Below are 17276 nucleotides of genomic sequence, written 5' to 3'. Positions count from 1 at the left end.
AATGCAATAGGCTTCAAAGCCAATAAAATAATCACAAGACACCTAAAAAATACTTCACATAAAAACAGTGACCAAAAGGCACTGAACTCTATCAACTCCAAACTTTCTAACAGTAAAGCTCTAATAGTGAAGGCAGTTGTAACGTATGAAAATGAATATGTTGACAAAACCATGGAATTTTTAGTAGTAATAACATAATTGAATTAGACTTTGATCCCACTTCTAAATTTCAAGCCAAACTTAAGAAAACTCGTAAGAACTGTAATTTCCTCGTAAGCAAATGGGAAGTACGGGGCTGCATTGCTATGAACACCACTGCCCCTCGCCTTAGGTCGCAGCCCAAGATACATAAACAGCACTGCCCAATGAGGCCTATTTTTAACTCTAGGAACAACCCTTCATACAGATTTAATAACAAACTGCTAGCTCTTCTAAATACCTATTATACTTTTGAAACCAACTACTCTATTAGGAACACGTTTGAGCTCATTGACAAAATTAAGGATGTGCACATTCCACCGACAGCCAGATTTGCATCGCTTAACATTGTAAATCTCTATACTAACATCCCTATACAGGACACCATAAATATAATCAAGTACAATCTGCTTAAACACAAGAAACTGAGGATGGCAGAAATCTGTGGGTTCTCTGAGTTACTCACATTGGTGGTGTCATACAATTACTACAGGTTTAATAACAAAATTTACAAACAGAGGGATGGGTTGGCAATGGGTAGCAGCCTAGCAGGGAAGTTAGCAGACATCTACGTAAATCACTTAGAACACACATTTTTCAAAACTAACAGTCACATCAACAGCAAAATCGTCTACTAGAAAAGGTATGTAGATGCTACAATTATTCTTTTTGATGGCACTAATGAAGAAATTGACACATTAACAACCAAGCTGAGTAGCATGCACAGTAACATCAAATTCACTGTTGAACATGAATCCAATAACAGCATCAATTTCTTAGATTTAAAAATTTCCAGCAAAAACCAGAAACATCATTTTGAAATTTACAGAAAGCAAACAGCCACAGATGTGTGCATCAACAGTTCATCTTGCCATCCAAACGAACATAAGATGGCATACTTCAGGTCCATGCTTAATCACCTGCATAAAATTCCACTGGTACCAGTTGAACAACATAAAGAAACCAATATCATTAAAGCCATAGCTCTAAACAATGGATATAACCCACACATGACTGATAAATTATCACAAAAAATAAAAAAAACAACAATGCTCCACACCAGATACCTATGCAGTCAACACAAAAATCTGGAGAAAGCAGCAGAAAATACGTCTCACTTACTTTTCTAGGGAGCATATCCCATAAAATAAGTAATCTCTTCAAAAGCACAAACATAAATATAAGGCTTCCACACAAACCATAAACTTCAGCAGCTAACCATTCATAACATAAAGAACAACAACCCACCTTACAAAAGATCAGGTATATATAAACTCAGATGCCAAAATTGCCCTTCCTTCTATATTGGACGGCCTGGGAGAAACTTTGAGATTCAATTCAAAGAACATTTAGATGCCATATGTCTGAACAATCCTTCAAAATTTGCAATGCACGCAACTCTCAGCAAACATAGAGTAAAAAACATTTAAGACCACATTCAAATATTGCATCATGTTGAGAAAGGTAGCCTCATGAATCTGCTTGAAGAGATAGAAATATATACACATAAAAGCAAATCACCACATCATATTCTTAATGAACAGACAGAGCTAGCCAATGCAACCTTTCTACACAACTTCACTCACCTATTATCCAATCTAAAACATAAGTAAACACTACTCCTTTTAACAACAACATGCAGTCAATAATCCAAAGAAAGTATTACATCATAATATAGCTGCCTGCTCAATCATGCATTACTGCAACTGTAAAATTGATTTAAAAATAAAAGTGCTGTGCCATACTACATTTATATTATTACTACTGTCACATTATTCATATATCTCGTGTAAATGTTGTCACCTGTTTATTGCACTGTATTTACACAATACCATATAAGTAATATTCATACAACTGGCCATCACATTTTCCCAATTTATTTGTAATTATTGCTCACTGAATATGGTATTCTTTGTAATATAAATACTTGTAATGCTACACTGATACCTGGAAAAAAATATATATATACTTGATTCAAAATTTCAGTGCACCATAGATAGATAGATATTAGTACAATTGTTACTGTCATATTATTCATTTTATCTCACCTCTATGTTGCTCCTTGTATATAGCACAGTATTTACAAATTACCATATAAGTAGCATTCACACAAGCTGGTTACTACATCTGTCAACTTCATTTGTAATATTATACACTCATAATGTAAGGTTTATCTTTGTGTTTTAATTTTCAGTAAGTTATGTTATTCTCTAAAAACAGTCATTCTGTGAAATCAAAGCAACCTGTATATTGTGATGTCTCTGAGAGAGAACGTCTCTGACACTGTTGTGTTTGTAAATCTGCAATCTCTGTGATAACATCACATGTGGCAAATTCTTTTTGGTGTGTGTGTGTGTGTGTGTGTGTGTGTGTGTGTGTGTGTGTGTGTGGTGCTTTGCACAATATGGTGATATGCAAGTTACATAAGTGCTGGATGTATTAAGGAATATGCGAAAAATACAATCCTGCAACTTCGCAACAAAATCGCGCGGAAGTTTCGATGTAAGTGCCATAACCACTTAACCTCACATATGTATTTATGCTGTATTTCATCGTTTGGAGGTTAGTTATTTTCACATAGGGTGCTTCTAACACTGTTTCTCTACCGTAGGGCAACAACACATCAAAAATACTTCGCCACAGTGGAATAATAAAAATTAAAAACGGACGATAATGTAAAGTGTATCTTTAAAATCATGTGAACAGCCATCTGATGATGAACTTGCCAGTTCGAAACCAGTAACCGCTCTATTTACCTAAATCAATAGCAGTGTTAATAGTGGCTGGTTGCTGTTTTCTTCTTTGTAAGAACTAACCTACATTAATTGAACAATTGTGCGTGCAATGGCTGTTAGTCACAGTACCGTCTTGGACGTCGTGCATGAGCAACAATTACATCTGTACCACTTACAAAGGGTACACGCTATGGGTCCAGCAGACTTTCCACAATGCGTCACCTTCTGCACTGTTGCATCGACGCACCCTGTTTCCACATCAAGTTTCCTTCACAGATGAATGTAGGTTCACAAGGGATTGTGTTCCGAATGCACGAAATCGCCATCCCTCATGCCACGCGTGTTCAGGGATTTCAAGACAGGTTTGGAATTAATGTATGGGCAGGTATTCTCAACAGTCATGTGATTGGACCATACGTCCTTCCATCCAAGCTCACAGGTCCCACATACTTAGTCTTCCTACAACACGTAATGGACCCGTTCTTGGAAGCTGTGCCATTGAATGTCCATCAGGAAATGTGGTTTCAGCATGATGGAGCACCACCTCACTTTTCACTGGCTGTTAGGCGACATCTCAACAGACGGTATGGTGAAGATGGATAGGCTGTGGTGATCCAACCGTGTGGCCACCACGATTGCCAGATTTAACCCCTATGGGCTACCTCATGTGGGGTCATATGAAGAGCCTAATTTATGAGACACCTGTAGAGACAGAGGAAGATATGCTGGCATGAGTTCTGGCTGCTGCACAAGACACTGAAGAGACACCAGGTGGGATGGAGAGAGTGTACTAGAAAATGCTTCGGAGGTGCATTGTGTGTAACAACATTAGTGGTCGCCACATCAAGCCACTGTTGTAATGCATTGGTACGTTGCGGCTGGTGCCGTATATGCTGGGTACTTCTTGTTGTCGACTAGCATAAACCATAAGGTGTAAGTTGTAGTGCAAATGCGTAAGTAATAAGAGAACAAGTCAGTATTCTTTGCAAATGGATTGCAACAATTGTACTGGGTCATGCCTAAGTACATTCCTCACGTGGGTGTGGATGGGGTAATCATCTGCATTGAAACTGTCGTAGAATGGAAACGGTATGTTTCCGGACATGGGTTCCTATTCAAAGTGTTATGTACTCACTACCCTCTACATGTCCTAGAAGTTTGTAATGGGAATTTCCGACCAACTTGTATAACAAAAGCAGGGATGAATGGGGAAATCCACTGATATTAATGACTTTGACAAAGACCCGGCATCTGGGAATGAGCATTTTGGAATCGCTACTGTTATCAGAATATATAGAAAAGTGGTTGACGAATGGTGAGATGGTGAGTAAGAGGCAAGGTTTACAGAATAAAATTTTCACTTTGCAGCAGTGTGTGCATTGATATGAAGAGATAAGGTGTTAGACATTCATGCTTCATCACAGAACGTGAAGTTTGGAGGGTTACTTGCTCTGTAAAACAGCATAGGTGGTGGTTATGTGTAGCAGATCTGAAGACAGAATACTGTGCTGTTGCAGGCACAAGTTTTGCAGAGCATACCATTCAGCGCACTTCGCCATTCTTAATAGACAAACCCTATGGACTCTCATGTTGACATAGTTACTTGCACTGGACATGGAAACATTGAGATTGGACGGTGGATCAATGGAAACATGTTCTCTGGTTAGATGAATCACATTTCTCATTGCAGCAGGTCAATGGTAAGTGTTCAGATATGGTGAACTGCTGCTACAAACGTGCACTGTGTCACAGATGCAGGCCTGCTGGTGCATTATTAAGCCTGGGCTTCCATGGATCCTGTTTTAGTAATTTAAGGTACCATGACAACTGTGGACTAATACCTCTCAGATGAGTGTTTCAAACAGCTGTGTGTCAAACCCAATTAAATTCTAAAGACAGTACCACAGGTGCTCTTACTAACACCATAGGAGATATTGCAGCAGTCATTAAGATTGCTGCACAAGACCAGATAGGGCAAGACACTGTCTGACAATTATTTATTTGTGGAAACAGCACCAGAATGGTTATTCATGTACTTTATGAATTCTGCTGCCTCTGTTTGAAATCCAACTAAATAAAATTGCTTACAATTTCAGTTTAACTCTTTCTTCCATTTCATTTTGTTATTCCTACCTTACAATAATGACAGACGTATCCTTTTATACCTACCACTGCCCAAAATTGTGGTTATGTTATATGAATGGCCGCCTTAAATTTTCACTGCCTGGACATTTGTTACTACTTCTGTGCCACTACGCTGATGTCACAAAGATTCAGTCAGTTTATAGTCTCAGTATGTCGTGTAGTATACAACAATAAAATTTGCACACTGGGTGGGTGCGGGGGTGGGTGGGGGAGGGGAGGTGGTTTTCATACAGTGTGCATAGGATTTTCAGTTTTCATGGTACATATGATCCAATTTACTGTGTAGGTGAACCACAAGAAGAAGAAAATGATGATTCCAGTTTGTCTGGAAATGATCTTGGGTTCTGACCTTTGATTTTGATTTAAAAAATAGCAGTCGCCACATTGTGAGTTCAGAGTTAGTGGATGATGTAGAAAGATATTTTGTGTATGCAGTATAAATCATCGATATTATGCCTCTTAAAAGCACAAAACACTTACGGTAGTTTAGTTATGGAAGCACTCACCATATGAGCACCAACAATTTACCCACATTTGAATCACTTAGCTCCAGCATAATGCACTGATAACTGATGTTTCCAACATATTGAGAACATTTGACAGGTGCCATTCATGGTCAAATACAACAGCACAACATGCAGGCTTGACAGGCACCTGCATTTATGTTCACGCATACATTTCTCGTGGTGTTTCCATGTTTTTGTCCAACACCTGTATTTGTCTGATGCTTATTGTACTATATGCTAGAGATCCATCACTACACCACATTTACAATGACATTGACAGATGTTTAGTGTTGACTGCTCAGGTAATGTGCAAGCTATCAGTGTTAATCCCAGTTTGGATTTCAGTATCCCAGTTTAGATTTTATGTACTTTGAATACATAAAATGATTTGTAAGCGATGAAGTATCACCAGTCAGAATATTTCACAACTTATTGAAGATATTTGATTGTGTGTATTATAATATCCCTTTAGAAAAATTGATGTGGGCTACAAGACTTAGCCCATGTTTGGCTTAGTTCCTATTTAAGAAATGGGGTGCATAATGCTTCACAAATGTGTTGGAGTAAAATAAATATGGATGCCACATCATCAGCATGGAGAGTGACCACAAGGTTGTTTGACAAGGTTTGATCATGGGTTCCTGTTCATCCCAATTTTTCCGGGACAGTCCAGATTGTTAATAATGTTTCGATGTCCCTAAACTGTCTTTGGGACCAGCAAAATGTCCTGGATTTTCAGTGTGGCTACTTAAAAAAATGCTGAAGTTTCGGGGTGTTGGCATTACACTTCATTACCACGAAAAAACTAAATTGCGTCATATAATCTTCATTGTGACAGGGTTCGCAGCTGCGAAGAATTTTACAAATGATTTTGTGATGCCTTCAGATGACTTTTTCTATATCTGATGTATTATTATACAATTTCAGCCTAACACTATTTTGAAGTATCTAAAGTAGAAGCATTATACATTGGGTGCATTTTACCACTAATGAATTTAACATAGAATAAAGTCATATCCCAAATATACTAGGGTGATTATAACTTACTTTTTACAGAAGTTTTTAATGGTGAATTATGCCATGCACATCTTAGCTCCTGTGACTGCATGTAATTGTCATAAAATAAATTGGACATGGTTTTTTCCATCATTTTAGAAACATGTTAGTTTCGAGTGAGTGTTGTGAAGCCCTTGCTTATAAGGTTGATATTTTTGATGTATGTACACTAGGAAGATTATTAATTTACAGAAAATTATTAATTAGGCCCTGTAGATCTTTATTCTTCTGTATATTCAGTTATTCATTGTTGGTGTAAATATGACTGCATGTAATTTCCATAAAATAAGTTGTAATAATATACGGTAAGTTCTGGGTGAAAATTACAAATTATTCAGGCATAAAGGTGATGACTCACTGAAAGGCAGACATGCTGTGTCTTCAATAGGCACACAAATGAAAGGTACAGAGCTTGGCTTGCTTTCAGTATGCATTTCCTTCTTCTAGCTGTAGGAAAAGCATGCGCACTCATGGTGCTGCCCCCCCCCCCCCCCCCAAAACACACACACACACACACACACACACACACACACACACACACACACACACCTACCTACCTACCTGTTGTCTCCCTACGTTGTGCTCAGTTGACTGCCAGCTCAGTATAGAGCTGAGACTCGACTGAACACAATATAGAAAGGCGTGTGTGTGTGTGTGTGTGTGTGTGTGTGTGTGTGTGTGTGTGTGTGTGTGTGTGTGTGTGTGTGTGTTCCTACAGCTAGAAAGAGGAAGTGCATTCCGGAAACTAACCAAGCTCTGTACCTTTTATTTGTGTGCCTATCGTTGATGCAGCACTTCTGCCTTTCGGTGAGTTATCTCCTTCATGCCTAAATAATTCATAAAATAAGCTGGAAAAATCTGTTATGTTGTTATGGGAGCAAGTATTTTTATGTAGTTGTTACAAAGATCTACAAAAGTTGACCACAGTAGTGTAATGAAACAGTAATGAAAACTATGGAAAGCAAATAAAACCTTCCATGTGTTGCGTCATGGTTATGTAATCTTTTGCATAAGGCATACTTATGAAGCCTCAAGCGGCCGCACCGCTCTTCATAACGTGAGCAGGTGCATGGCGCATGTTGCATTTTGTACGCATGTGAAGAATAACTGGCTTTGTTACCAAGGCAAACATGATGAACAAAATTACAGTTTAATCTGTTTAATTAAACAATGATAAAATAAACTATCATTTTATGAACAAAATCACTGTTTAGTTAAATAAACAGTAATAAAATAAACCTTTTGTTGTATCACTCTGTTGCCACACACGTGTTATTCCACAGTAATGACCCACTCAAATAATTAAACAGTGCAGTTGCATCAGATCTGTGCTAACTGCTTATTTGGTTACTAATTATATCATAGATAACTGCGTCATTGTGGGATTGTGCTGCTAGTTTGGAATCTGTCATTTTCTTGTGCACATCATAAAGTTTTTTCTCACCTAGCTTGCTGTTTATGTTATGTTAATGCTGCTCACTTGGATGTATGACAACACAATTTATTACTGTGTTTGCTGAAGCAAAAAATGAAGGAATAGGTACAGAGGTAAAACAATAATGGAAAGGTTTAAAAAAAAACAGTTGTGTGACTGGCACACTTTATACACAGGCGGGGCGACTGCTCGAGTGTTAATAGGTATAGTGATAACTATGCGTTATTTAGTTCTATAATGCTTCATTGTAGAACAGGTGAAAAGGTGCCCAGCGATTTTCCATTTCACAAGTCTTTTTGTTCATTTAAAACTTTGTCCAGTTTGTCTTTTAGATGGATACAATTTCAGCTTCATCCATAATGTCCATGACTTTACCTCTCTGTAAGTTACATAATGTTTCTAGTGATTTATTAGTATTAGATATTACCAAATAAAGAAAATGTCTGGTGGAGGCATCACAAAATTTTTTTAAAAAATAAACTGCATTGATTGATAAGTTCAATATAATGTGTAGATTCTTTCAGAAACTAGATGGTACTGTGATCTTGTAAATAGGTGAATGTGGTGTAACTCAGATATGTTGAACTGTAGTAAGCTAGTTTTAAGATTTCCAGGGCTGTAAATAAATTATTTAAATCTGAACCCTGCGATCAGACTGAAGACCATGCATTGTTGACTGTCTGCTGAGACTTCATTTGCCATATGGTGTGTGAATGTGGTATGGAGAGGCTTGGGTCAGCACACAACTGTCCTGGTCATTGTTGACTTTCCAGATTGTGGAGCTGCAACTTCACTCGAGTAGCTACTCAATTGGCATCACAATGCTGAATGCATCCCACTCCAGTCCTCCCACTAAGGAAAAATCCCTGGCAGTACCGGGAATTGAACCCAGGTTTTTCACATAACAGTAAGATGCGTAGATCACGTGGCTACGGAAGTGTGATATTTTGATTTTATCTACTTTATCTTAATGTTATCTGTATTGGTCATGGGAAAATGCAAGTGCAAAATATACGGTAAGATGCTGCAAGAATTCCTGTTTGTTAAAGAACACAGTGAGAGTGCTGAGTGTACAGTTTGGCCGTGTGAAATTTAGCATTGGATGTGGGAGATGTACTGATAGAGTAACTTGTGTGAAGCCCAACAAACATAAAGCTGTGCTTCAAGTTAGTTCTTGCAGATCAAAAATGGATAACTATTTATTGGTGATGGTAGTTTGACATAGATGAACAACTTTCAGTGCAAGAAGCCACATTTGCATACTGTACAGTGATGCACAACCAGTTTAAAGGCCATGGAATGCACTACTGACTTAATTAAATTCAACAAGAAACTCTCATGCTGACAGACAAAAACAAAATCAGTGATCACAAATGTGATTGTACAGTTTGCTGTGGAATAAATAATGAAGTAACTGTAAAAAGCATAGTTTATTTCAGTGATGACAGATTCTTCTAGTCACAAAAACTTCCAGTTAGTTCCATTTAGTAAAAGTTTTATCATCCAGATAAAGGCATTGTAGTGTGAGTGTTCGAGGTAGTGAACTTGGGAACTGAAAGTACAGAGCATTTGACTTTGTATGTCTTGGAAGTATTGTAAAAATTCAGTCTTAAGGAAAGGATGGTAGCAATTTGGCTGGCAACACAAATATCAGTTATGGAGGAAAGGCAAAAAACAATCTTTAATTAGCAAGAAAAAGAGTGAAAATAGTTTAATATCTGGAGGATGTCCCGCTCATATTGTGTACAATGCTGTCCAAACTGGCTCAGACAGATTATCCATTGATATACAGCTTATATTGGTAAAATCCACCAATGTTTCCATGTTTGAGGCTATCAGCGCAACAGTGGCCTGACCCACATTTTTGGAAAAAAATGAGATAATCAAACAGAACATCACTTTACGCCCTACCATTACGTCCTACAATCGCCAGACATGTATTCGGACATCCTGGACAATGTGGCAGCATCAGATGTTTATGCACCGTGCAGTGCCATATGAAATGGGGCGCAATAGTGGCCTATGCCACATAGGCCACTATTGCACCATGTATGCACAGTGAGTAGGCCAGTGGGACAACGTACCATACGTTATACAGCGCGTGACGTCTGGTGGAGTACACGGGTGCAGTATTTACTCACAGTATTGTAGTCGACACACCGCTGAACGATCATTAGTGTGTGTGTATTACAGAACGACATGTGCAGTAGCCCTGGTGACAATGTTGAAGCCGCATTGCAAGGTAAGGATGGTGTTAAGTTGCCTTGTTGGACTCATATGATCTGATATGGACACCGGTTCAGATAAGGAACATTTTGATTTCAGACCTATTTGGATTGGACACTACTAGCAATGCCTTAGACGTGGAATGTGCACCTTGCCGATTCAGCCAGCATGAAAATGGTGCAGTGAATGATTTACGTGTCATGTTAGCAGAGCCCAATCTACACGGTACATTGAAGGATACCACACCCACTATGTCAACCATGGACGGATTGAAGAGGGATTGTAGTACTGGTACTGTAATTGCACCACAACGAGGAAGAAAAAGGGTCCAGAATGTGCACCTGTGGGCACAGAACAATCAAAAAGAAAAGTGATTGAAGGGGAGGAATACATCAACGTGAAGGGAAATGTAGTGCCAAAGATATGTTCCATCCTCGGAGCATGCGCGCGTCAGGAGGAATGTGGTCGACATTTTTCATCCGAACACCAGAAACATCTATTTCACTCAGTTTATGCATGAGGTAGTTTAGATTTGCAGTCGGCATACATTTATGCTATGGTGAAGGTAGTCCCTACGGCACATGTGTATTCCTCTGGTACTACAGAGTCATAATGAGCAACAACACGCCTATAGCATTTCCAGAATGAAGAGGGAGTAGACGTGTAGATGTGTAAAACGTTCTTATAGAACATTTTGCAGATATCAGATGGTAGGATTTCAAAGGTTCCTTCGTACAAAGTGCAGCACCAGACCCCACTCATTGATAAGCAAGGCGCATGCCCTGCTAAAAACAAAATACCAATAGCAAAGACGGTTGCGGTAGAGAACTTCATAAAATGGTTTCCAGTATGTCGGAGCCATTATGCAAGAACAAATGAAACAGTGGTTCGAAAGTATTTGTCACCAGGCATGAGCATAGGGAAGTTATACCATTTATATCAAGCCAAGCATGATGATCTGGTCTCATACTACATGTTTGTTCAGATATTTAATAAAAGATTTAATGTGTCCTTTCATCCCCCTGTAAGTGATTCCTGCCGTAAATGTGACCTCTTTAGCATCAAACATGCTGCAGCTGACACCATGGAAGGGAAGGGTAAATGGGAATGTGAAAGAGAGTTACATCAATGAAAGGCTGAGAGCGATGGGAATGCATTGCGATGCAGCAGAAGGAAGGCATCAGAACAACGATATGACCATGATTGCCTTTGATTTGATGAGGACTTAACCAACACTGTACTTATGATAGGTATTTGTTACTACAAGTGGCAATTGTGGACGTACTGCCTTGGAATACATGACCTATGTACCAAGAAAGCTACTATGTATGTATGGAGTGAGAGCGAAGCATCCCGAAGACAGCAAGAAATTGTATCGTGTCTCACGCATTACGTTAAACATAATGTCCAAACAAAGCAACTGATTATGTACTCGGATCAATGTGGCGAGCAAAATTGGAATATAAAAATGACCTCACTGTGTCAATTCATGATTCTGCATGCAGACTTCACACCAGAAATTGTAGGAGTCATGGATGCTTCCCAAGCATCAAAATCCTACTTAATGTCCCCTAAACAAGTATACTAGCACCCTCAAGAATTTTTTTAAAAATCAGTTCCCTTTCATCACCTGTGAGTTCCTTTCAGGCCAGCTATGTATTTTTCTCCAACAGTATTATGTGCATCGGAAAAGGAAATGTAGTAATTGAAGTTGCAAGACAAAATAAACATTGCTTCATGAATTAAAAGCCACAAAATCTGAAACCTTTGACATCTGCAGTAAAACAGCAGTTGTGTAATTTGGAAAATGAAAAGCTACTGATACTTGATCAGTTAGATACCATCACATCTTTCTATGACACCTACATAGGATATATTTGTGAATGGTATGAACCTTTTCTGCAAGCTCTTCAGCCAGTGGAGTGGATCACATTAAACAAAACCATCAAGCAAATTAGCATTCAAAAATTGTATAGTTTTGTAAAATCTAGTATGAACTTCATTGTGGATAAGTGAGAACTGTTTGATGACTACTGTGTAAGTAAATACTGTGAAAGTTAACTGCTGGACTGGGATTTGAAATCAAATGTTGTCAGTGAAAAATGGCTGGAAATTTTTACTAATTTTCACAATGAGCAAGTGTGTCTAAAACATATTCAAAGTTTGGTTCAATTTTCACTAACTATGTAAAGAGTGGCTTTAGTAATAAAAGCTTTTAAAAAAAAAACTCAAATTAGAAACAATAAAAGCTTTGAGGATAAAAACATTTGTTAGCCTCCCTCTTATGGGCTTCTGAAGTTTGATATTTAATGAAAATACAGTTCTGGAACAAATACAAACCACTCAAAAAGTGCTACTAATGTACCAGTGATTGTCACATCATCTTCAATCCAAGATGTGTCAAATTTGTTTTTATATGTACATCAAAATTGTATATGCAATACTGCTGTTAACTTCCCATCATTGGTATAATAGATTATGTGAAAATAAATTATTATTAAGCCTATATTGATGGTATTTTTACTAACTTCCTTTTTTGTGTTATTTTGAAAATGTAATTCTCGTTAAAAATACAATGGGAATCTTAATCATGGGCACCCATAGCTGTTCATAATCTATACCAAATGATTTGGTTTAGTGGTAAGATGATGCAGGAATTGAAGCATTACCATTTGAAGCAAAGTCTTAGTGGGCTGGAGAGAGGTTAGTAATGTAACCCAGGACATTGGTGCAAAGAATGGTGATCAGGAACTTTACACGCACCACCTCTCCTCCCCTAGCTGGCCAAATCTTGGCAGTAGCAATTTTCTATCACCAGCATTGAAATAGGCTTACCACTGGGGCGAGTGCCACCACACAGGCGTGCATTAGCAACCTCTGCTACGGAGATGGCTAGTGGTAAGATTATGGACTCGTGTTTGGGAAGACAGCAGTTCACACCCATGTCCTACCCTTCTGATTAAGGATTTCTGTAATTTCCCTGTATCGCTTGAAGACAAATGCTGGGATGGTTCCTCTGGAATGTTTTCCATTATTAGTGCTTATACTCTAATTACTTTGTCACTAACAGGACGTTAAACCTTAACCTTCCTTTTTTTTTTTTTTTTTTTTTAAAAAATAATGTATCATTTTATGTAGACTTGGTCCATTTTGCACAAATAGACTATCTTAAATGTTAGAAAAAATGAATCGGCTCATCCAGTTTTGTACTGTCAGAAATAACTTTGAAGATATAAACCATCAGTCTAAAAAGTTCCAAGACTAGATTAACAAATATAAACAAACATTTAGATGATTGTTCCAATGCTCCAGGTTTTCTACATAGTCCCCCTCCACTTCAGTACAACATACAGAATGTTCATACAACCAAGTGAAACTTTGGGATGATGATCAACCCACCTATTGGATGTTGGTTATGTGACTTTTTGTAGTTTATCATTTTGTGGTAGATTTGTATTGATCACACCAGTTCTTGCCACCTGTGTCTTTTTAGGGGAAAAAAATTCTGTGTTTAGCATTTCAATAAAGTCGTGACAGGCATCCATACATTGTCATTTTTGTTCAGGAGTCAATCTGTGCAGGATTAACTCTGCACACAGTTCAAAACATCTTGGAGAATAATTTGAACACATGAGTTGGAGATGTTGCTCTATCGCAATTTGTGACACGATGATGTTGACACACTGTGGTTGCACATCCAATACTTAACATTGCCTGTTTACAACTGGCTGGTTGAATGTACGTTTGTTGTTTACTGTTGTTAGTTCAAGCAGCTACTGTATTTACTGTGCTGAGATTGCTTAAATGCCAGGAATAAAATCAGTCTCAGAATTTATTGGATGGACAGTGTAGAAATCGGTAAACATATTTTAGTTATCTGATGTCATTCAGATGTGGGGTTAAAATGTGGATTACAGTTGTTCTGGAGTAACAGCACCTGTATCATAAAGCAGTTCTTGAATTCAGTGAGATATCTGTAAATGCCAGCATATAATCATGTACACAGACATTTGGTTAACACGTTAACTGCCAAGAGGCTGCCACCAATCACAGCAAAGCCTTAGGCCTGATGCTGTGTGTCTGGCAGCAGCCACAGAAGAGCCTTAAACTATCACGGGGCTTGGCCGTGAAACATCAACCACTATACACATGGCAGTCAACATATTAATTGTCTCTACAATCTTTTGTTCAATTGAGGTATTCTTCATAACATTTATTGTGAATATGAACAGTGGAAGTTGGAGCTAACTGATTACAAATCTTTTAACACTAAATCTTTTCATAACATTTGCATAAATTAGGTGGTGTTTAGTAACTAGAAGACAGCAAATACACCGTTCTCATCTGCATTGTAAAAGTGTGTGTGTTACTTTCACACGATGTGGGGATTTCAATACTTTGCCTTTGAACACTACTGAGATACAATATTTCATGAGATTTACTGCTTTTCAGAATGTGAAGCATGGAAATAATATCCAGAAGAATTCCAGTAAAAATAGAAAAAAGTTATTTTGCACCCTACCTTGTTTGCTGTCCATGAAACATAATCGGCAGAATATGTGAATATTGTTTCTTCTTCCTCAGTGATATTCAGTGAAGCAACCAGCTCTTCAATTGATTGCATGGCTTTTATTTGTTCTGCAGTACTGTTCAGCATGATGTATTGAAAGGGTATTTGCGATGCCTGTCATAATGTCAAGAAACAAAAAAAAAAAAAATAGTTTAAGTATGTTGTTATGAATAACATCTAAAAAATCTGTAAGTGGAACAACAGTCCAAAAGTGAATTACAGCAAAATAAATGTAGGAATAAAAACATTTATTTCCTGCATAGTAGCAGAAAATCACTCATGTTTCCAGACTTGACAGACAACCAACAACGGGGTATCATTGTCACATGGTATGTGGAGGCCTCTTAAAATGAATTTGAGAAAAATGTACAAACTACTCAAATATCATTTACACATAACAAAATAAAATACATGTACTGAGTGGTTATAATTAGATTGATTGTGTTCAGAGTGTTGCAGTGTGGGCTGTATACATTGCAGGACACTGAGATGACGTAGGTATGTTCATTAGTTGTCATGCTCACAGAATATGCTGAAAAAATAATAATAGTTCCACTTTCTGCCACTGGGTGAAAATATGTCACAGAAAGCAGTCAGGATGTGGAAATTGTCCTATTTTGACATCAGTATGCTGCTTGTCGCTTGTCAACACATGGTGATTTCTTATGTGAAGTGGCTATTGGTGTAAAGGATTAAGAAGGTTGAAGCTTTCTATACAAAACACAATGGCTTTTGACAAGAAAGACCCTAAATTGCAGGAATATCACTGACAGAAGCAGCTGCAAAGAGGCCTCATGTCAATAAATGGACTAAAGAATAATATCAATAAATTTGAAGAAACAGGTGGATTAGGTGGTGCAGCAGGGAGAGGGAGGCATCCCATTCCCATGGCAGTTGTTGAAGTTCCTGTAGCTATAGCCAACTATGCAGCACATACCTCAAATTCTGCAACCAGTGCTTGAGCTGTGACAGGAATTCTCTCTCTCCTGGACAACAGTTCAAAGAATTTTGCCACATTTCACACTACTGACACTTCAAGATTCAGAACGTGCACCAAATAAAGCCTCAAGATAGGCTACAATGCTGTGACTTTGCCCTTCATTTTTTGGCACGCTTGGAAACGGACCACATGTGGCTGGTGAATGATGTTGGGACAGACAAGACAAATTTTACTCTGCACGGTATCGTGAATGCACAGAACTGTTGCATACGCGATTCTACTCTATCGAGGGCGCCCATACTATAGTTTGTAGTGGGGTTAGACCTGGAAGTATGGAGTATTTTTAACAATATTATGAAAAGGAAAGTTGCTACTCACCATATAGCGGAGATGCTGAATCGCAGATAGGCACAACAAAAAGATTGTCACAAATAAAACTTTCAGAACTTTCCTTTTCATAATATTGTTATATTCCATCCCAGAGTTTTTTAAATATTTTTTAAGATGAAGGCTGACTTGTAAGTAGCCATAAAAAAGTTTGTTATGACACAGTTTAAAATCTAGGTAAGACTGACTTTTAAATAATTTTCTTGAAATAGTAACACCTGATTATGCTATGCAGGGTGAATCAAAAAGAACTTTGCAGCTTTGGAATGATATGGAAATTTATTGAGGTAACTTATAGAATCTGTAGGGTGTCATTTTTTAGCAAACAACCTGAAGCTTGATTCACATAGTGCATCAGTACACCATTTCGCTACCAGGAGCGCCAGTATAGTGCATGGTTAAAATGGCTACTTTCACTTGTGCGAGTCTCGCTGTGTTGTTTGGTTTCTTGAAATGAGCTCTGCAACAAGTGTTCAGCGTACATTTCACACCAAATATGCTAAAGAACCTGCAAGCAAGCCTACAATTTACTGTTGGCACAAGAACTTTGTTGAGACTGATTCTTCACTGTAACATAATGAATCACCATAGTGCCCGCATGTAGATTTTGTGGAACATGAATTACATGTTACGATGTACACTTCTTGAAATCATAATTCCTATGGCAGAATGATGAAGATGACCGAGATAGGATAGTTTACTACCAGCAAGGCAGTGCATCACCTCATTTCCTCATGAAAGCTTGAGGCTTCCTCAATAATCGCATTCCAGGTCAGTAGATTGGCCATGAAGGGCCAGTTGCATGGCCCCTTCACTCCCCGGACTTGACACCGTTGGATTGTTTCTCTGGGGTTTTATTATAGACCCTGTGTATGTTCCTCCCCTACCAACCAGTGTAGCCAACCTGAAATATCGAATCTGTGCTGCCGTTGCACAAATTATGCCTGATTTGCTGCAATGAGTGTGGGAAGAGTTTGTTTACTGGTGGGATGTTTGCCGCGTCACAAATAATTTTAACATCAAACCAAAATTATACTTGACACTTTTATGTGAAACGTGAGGTTGTTTGCTATCTCAA

The 17276-nt window shown here is 38.2% G+C and overlaps 1 protein-coding gene across 1 annotated transcript in view; it reads right to left on the bottom strand.

Annotated features, from left to right (window-relative positions):
* The window catches only part of LOC126471053 (patched domain-containing protein 3-like), a 630102-nt gene that overhangs the window by 148541 nt on the left and 464285 nt on the right, over positions 1–17276 (bottom strand). Inside the window, exon 14 of the mRNA XM_050099121.1 lies at positions 14824–14985. Coding sequence (XP_049955078.1) covers positions 14824–14985 — 162 coding nt within the window. The remainder of the gene's footprint in view (positions 1–14823; positions 14986–17276) is intronic.

Source organism: Schistocerca serialis, chromosome 3 (assembly GCF_023864345.2).
Source record: "Schistocerca serialis cubense isolate TAMUIC-IGC-003099 chromosome 3, iqSchSeri2.2, whole genome shotgun sequence".
NCBI classification, from domain to species: Eukaryota; Metazoa; Arthropoda; class Insecta; order Orthoptera; family Acrididae; genus Schistocerca; species Schistocerca serialis.
This window is presented reverse-complemented; position numbering and strand designations above follow the sequence as displayed.